General features: G+C 40.2%; 1 protein-coding gene across 1 annotated transcript; it reads right to left on the reverse strand.

Moving 5' to 3' along the window:
- Window positions 1-1,179: 1,179 nt before the first annotated feature.
- LOC114822339 (uncharacterized) lies at window positions 1,180-3,913 on the reverse strand. Its single transcript, XM_070815272.1, has 2 exons — window positions 3,797-3,913; window positions 1,180-2,737 (listed from the first exon to the last, which is right to left on the reverse strand). The coding sequence occupies exon 2, from the start codon at window positions 2,725-2,727 to the stop codon at window positions 1,186-1,188; it is 1,542 nt and encodes a 513-aa protein (XP_070671373.1). The 5' UTR covers window positions 2,728-2,737; window positions 3,797-3,913; the 3' UTR covers window positions 1,180-1,185.
- Between the last annotated feature and the right edge of the window lie 2,099 nt (window positions 3,914-6,012).

A 6,012-nucleotide genomic window follows, 5' to 3' on the forward strand; every position in this document is an offset into this window, starting at 1 on the left:
AATGGCCGTCTTGTGCTCTTTCAACACTCGGATCAACTTCTCCTCCTCTATGGCCGTGAGTGATGAGGAGACAATGACGGGCAATGTCTCGTTATCTCCCAGAAAGGCGTACTTTAAATGATCGGGCAACGGTTTAAGCTCAAGTACGGGTGCCTGAGTTACTGAGGGTAACAACTTATTAGTGGAGACTGAAATTGAAATTGGGTTAGAAGGCTTACCATGATATTGAGGTAGTGACTCAAGGGCAGCCACTATCTCGGCCTCCTCCACACTTCTAGGCACAGCAAAACCAGATTTTTGCCCAATTCCTTGTGCAATTGTTGTTTCAAGTGTATCCCTCTCCAAACAATCGAGAAAATCCTGCGCCAAATCATCAATTATATCAATAGAAAAGCAAGAATGATCGTCCTTAGGAAATTTAATACTTTCAGAAAGATTGAAATCAATGACTTCCCCATCAAATTCCATCGTTAAAGTTCCTTTAAACACATCTATCTTGGTGCGGGCTGTTTTCATGAAGGGCCTCCCTAATAGAATCGGCAATGGGGTGGAATGGGGTGAATCTTCCATGTCAAGCACGTAGAAATCCGCTGGAAAAATCAAGTCACCAACCTGCACCAAAACATCTTCCAAAACACCCTTTGGATATGCATTAGAACGATCGGCTAATTGAATTATCACACCATCATTTTTAAGCTCACCTAAGTTCATAGATGCATAAATAGAGTATGGCATAACATTAATTGAAGCCCCTAAGTCTAACATGCATTGTTCAAACTTAGTATTACCAATAACGCACGGAATTGTAAAACTACCCGGATCTTTGCATTTAGGGGGTAATTTCCTTTGTAACACGGTAGAGACATTTTCACTTACTTGAACCACCTCTTTGTTCGAAATCCTTCTCCTTGTTGTACAAAGTTCTTTTAAAAACTTAGCATACCTCGGGACTTGCTTAATCGCATCAAGGAGCGGGATATTGACTTGAACTTTCCGAAAGGTCTCTAGAATGTCCTTCTCAGCTTCTTCCTTCTTTGATTGCCTAAACCTGCCAGGAAAGGGCACATTTAGTGGAATAGAACTAGAAAAAGTTGAATTGGGACTTACCTTGGTGGTTTGGGATGGTTTAGGAGGACTAGATGAATTCGGCAAGGTTTGGTCATCCTTGGCCTTGGGCTTTTCTCCCTATGCTTCTTCTTGCAGCAACTTGTCCTCCTCGTCTTGACTTGATTTGGATGTATTTGAGTCCGTTCCAACCTGTTTACCACTTTTTAACATGATGGCCTTAGCGGTTTCAAATCCTCCCTTCGGGTTCATAACGGTTGAACTAGGCAATCTGCCTTGTTCTCTAATTTGCCCCATAAATTCTGCAATTTGACCCATTTGCTTCTCCAAATTGTCCACCCGTTTGTCTTGGATTTGTCTCTCCTTATTTTGAGTTTGTACTTCCTGCGTCAAAGTAGTAAGTAACTTAACAATGTGATCATTATCCAAAGACATACCTGAGGTTGTTGGGGCAGATTGCACTTGGTTTTGATTGGGGACGAATGGCTTTGTATAAAAGCCCGGTGGTTGCTGCCTAAATCCTCCTTGTTGTTGGGGTTGTTGAGGATCCCGCCATTTGAAATTTGGATGGTCTCTCCACCCCGGATTGTAGGTATTAGAGTATGGATCATGGCGTGGTTGATTTTGGTTCCCAAAACCCACGGCATTGGCAGATTCCCAACCCCCATTCTCAATCAATTGAGGGCATTGATCATTTGCATGTCCTTGCATAGAGCACACGCCACACACACTTGGTCCATGAATCTTCATTCCCTCGGCCAACTGAGAAACAATAGAAGTAAGGTTAGCTAATTGGGATTGAATTTCGGGCATAGAACTTACCTCATTCACTTGTGGCCGTGGGTGGTCTCTTTGTCCAACACCTTCGTATTGTTGTGCATTATGTGCTCGGTTGGCAATTAGAACTTTTGCAGCCCCCGGAGTTTTATCCACCAGCGCACCTCCCGCCGAGGCATCAAGCATTTGGCGTTCCATGGGAAGGAGTCCTTCGTAGAAGTATTGAATGAGCAGCTCCTCCTTCATTTGATGTTGTGGACAAGAAGCAACAAGTGATTTAAAACGTTCATAATAAGAAGGAAATGATTCACCTTGATTTTGTTGGATGCCACTAATCCGTTTCCTCAAGAGAATGACTCTTGAAGTTGGGAAAAACTTCTCCAAGAAAGCTCTTTTCATACTATCCCAAGATGTAACCGTTCCGGGTGCTAACTCGTAAAGCCAATCCTTCGCCTTTTCCAAAAGTGAGAATGGAAAAGCCTTCATCATCAGAATGTTCCCATCGACATTTATGGGTGTCATGCTCGAACAAACAACCTCGAATTCCTTGAGATGCTTGTTTGGCTCTTCCATGGAAAGCCCATGGTATTTCGGAATGTGGTGCAACAAGCTTGACTTCAACTCGAATTCATCGGTCTTGCCTTGGGCAGCCGCGGGGTATTGAATGCATAATGGTGCGGCATTGGTCAACCCCGAGGCCGAAAGCTCTTTAATGGTCCGATTGTCCGCTGCCATAACTTCTTCTTTCTCTTCTTCAAACTCAGATTCGGCCTCTGAACTTGAACTAGGTTCACTAGGTTCGGGATGCCTCCTCTTTCTTCTCAAATCACGTTCAAAATCGTTGTTAAAGTCCAAGATATGCACAGTTTGAGAACTCCGCGTCATGCATTAGTACCTAAACCAAGAAAACAAAACAAAATAAGAAACTAGGTAAATTACACTAAAAACACACGGCAAAAACACAAGGGATTAGCAATTTGCTAATCCCCGGCAACGGCGCCAAAATTTGATGTGAGAATTACTTGACACACAAATTAAACCCTATTGATGACAATTGTAGTAATGATGCAAGTAGGGATCGTTCTAGACCGGGGATTAACTAGGGATGCTAATCAACAAATATAAGACTCAAGAATATAAGAAGAAACTTAAAAACACAAAAGTAGGTTTTAAAACACTAAACTAGACTCAAAGAGTTCAAAACACTTTAAGGCACAAACTAAACAAACTTAAACACACTTCGATACAAGAAAGTAAATGGGAGGTATTGGTTTGGATGAGATTGAGATAACAACAAAAAGTAAAACTAAATAGATGGTTGATGGATTAGCTAGAGATCCATTCTTCACACATGACACACTTGTACATGAATTGATTTCCAGTTGCTTTTCAATAGATTATGAAACTCAACACCCCAGATTAACCGTGATGCACTAATTAATTCTCAGATTTTCCTTGATTTATTGAATTGGATGAATGCATACGACAATCCAAATTATTCTCCAAAAGTCCTCTACATGAATGCATAATAGAGATACAATTAAAGATCATTACGTTCTATGAAAATCATAAGTGTTAACGAGGCATTCGTAACTATGAATGCATGATACGTTTGCCAAGAATTCAATTAACGCGATTGTGACTAGCAACCTTCACTACCAATGAATATAAACTTGTAACGATTAGGTGAAACTCATTTATATCCTAGCATCAAATTCATGCATGAAAACTAAGTATGCATCCTTAATCAACATACAAGAATTAGTTTTGAAGAAAGTAGTTAATTGAATTGCATTCACAACTTATTAAATCACAATTGGAAGAAATCAATTCATATCTCAAACATGTTCATGGCTTCGAACTTCACCCTAGCTAAGTAAGGGTTTAGTTCCTCATACTTGCAATTAAACAAAAACAATTGATATTAAACATAGAGAAACAAAGTAGAAGACACCTAGAATGCTCCAACAACTCCAATGGAATGGCTAGCACAACTCCAAGCACTCCTCCTTCTTTGCAAGCCTTGGAACTAATGGAAATGTGTATGAATGGCTGTGTGTCATCCTTGAAGGCTGAATGGTGCTTATATAGAGGTTGGAAATGTCAAGCAATTGCAAGGTAATGGACAAGGGAAAAAAAGGAAGATGCTGCCAGCTTTTTGCCTTGTGTGTGTGTGCTGTCTTTGTGCTCTTTCCACCTAGAAATAATCATGCCAAAGCCACCCAAAGCTATAAGTGGGAGACCAACAAGAAATCCACTTCATAGTGGTCCAATTTCCTTGCTTTTCTGCTGTCCATTCACTCCCCTTGTTTTATTTCTTTTCTTTTGTTTGCTTTCAATTCCAATCTGCAAGTTGTCGTCAGCTAGACCTTCCCTTACTCAAATGCCTATAACTTCTTCTAGACAAATGATATTAACAATCCGCGAAATGTTCTAGAAAATAGACATCTGTAGCTTTCCAAGCATATAAGGCTCATTCTCTAATTCATTCTGAGCTGTTCGCAATTTGCTCCCAAAGTCAGCTGATCAAAGTTGTAGAAATCTGCCAACTCCATTCCATTGCCGTGTGTGTGTGTTTGTGTTGTCATCATCACTTCCCACTCTTCCATGCTTTAATTTCTGATTCCTTGCTGCCCATGTGGTGTGTGTGTTGCTGTTTTCTTTCCTTCTTGCTGCCCATGTGGTGTTTATACTTGCACATGCATGTTCTTCATCCATTTAGCTAGCAATAAACACATTTTCTGCCATCACATGGCAGCTATGATGTTTGAAGTTGTAGGCCAACACTTTGCACACACACATGTAGATTTCTAGCCCATTGAATCATCAAATTCGTCCATCCTCATGTCTCCATGTTTGCACCATCCAATCTTGGCCCAAAAATGCTCCAAAGTGCTCCAAAATGCATCTTCTTGCATCCTTGGCCCATAGAACCTACAAACACACAAAAATGGCTTAAACTACTAACATAACTAAGAACTAAGAACATAAATGCACGAAAACAAACATACTAAGTCGCATAAATATGCTCCTATCACTCGCTCCTTAATACATAAATAATAGGCTAAGTTCTCCAAGTATTTTTCATGAGGCCCAATATATGGTACATGTTGATGCACAAAACTGGAGGTCTTGGAACAACGTAAATCCGACCGTGAATCTGCAATAAATGTAAATAACACAAGATGTATCATGGTTCACCCCAAGGTTTGGGCTACGTCCAGACTGAATATGTATTTATTTGAGGGAGAGAGGGAGTTCTGAGAGTGAGAGCTTTGAGAGGGGTGAGAGGGCCTAGGAATTGGCCTCTGAAATGGCCTCCCATAATTGTGAGGGTGAGGGGTTCTTTTATAGAATAAGGACTCCTCACTTATTTCATATTTGCCCCTTCCTTTATTGCATAATTACATTTAAGTCTCCTGAGTATTTATACGAGGTCTAAATACGGAGGCCCTAAGTATGGTACAAACACCCTCCTTGATTAAAGATTCCATGTACCTAGACAATTGTATTTGGATATATATCAAAGCCTCCTAGAGAGAAGAATATGCAACTATTCAAACCTTAGTACTCTACAATAATTTAATCTTAGCATAAGAGCAGGTTTTGGCCTATCTCTTAGCTGAAAAATAATCCTACCATTGCTAACTATTCTCCATAGCCAACCCGATCTTTGCATGGTCTTGTTTCCTAACACCTGCATTAGAAAAAAACAAAAACTATTGTTATTTGCTATGTGGATAATTCTTTGCAGCCACCCTATTTTTTTCTTGTGTTTTAGATGACTACTCCTACCCATACACAATTAGATCCTAAGTCCACCACGTCCATTCGTTGCAATTATGGGAGAAGAACAAAAACCTGGCACCTTGATTCCAGTCAATAATGTTATAAGCGATATTCAAGTATCAAGGCCGTGTTGTTTAGGTTTAAATTCTCTAGTACCAATTTCTCAATTTGGTCTCAAATGATGAAAGTCAGTGCAACGTTTGGGGAAACTTGGCTATTTGACTGGAATATCACTTCAGCTGAATAAAACTGATCCTGAATTCTCAAAGTGGAGCTTGGGATCATGAACTTTATTGGGTTGAAGTAAGGTGGATCGAAAAATAGTGCTTTATAAGTCTGGTCATGGACTCAATGACTAAGCCGCCTAAACAGACCAACAGT

The sequence above is a fragment of the Malus domestica genome, chromosome 16, assembly GCF_042453785.1.
Source record: "Malus domestica chromosome 16, GDT2T_hap1".
Classification (NCBI taxonomy): domain Eukaryota; kingdom Viridiplantae; phylum Streptophyta; class Magnoliopsida; order Rosales; family Rosaceae; genus Malus; species Malus domestica.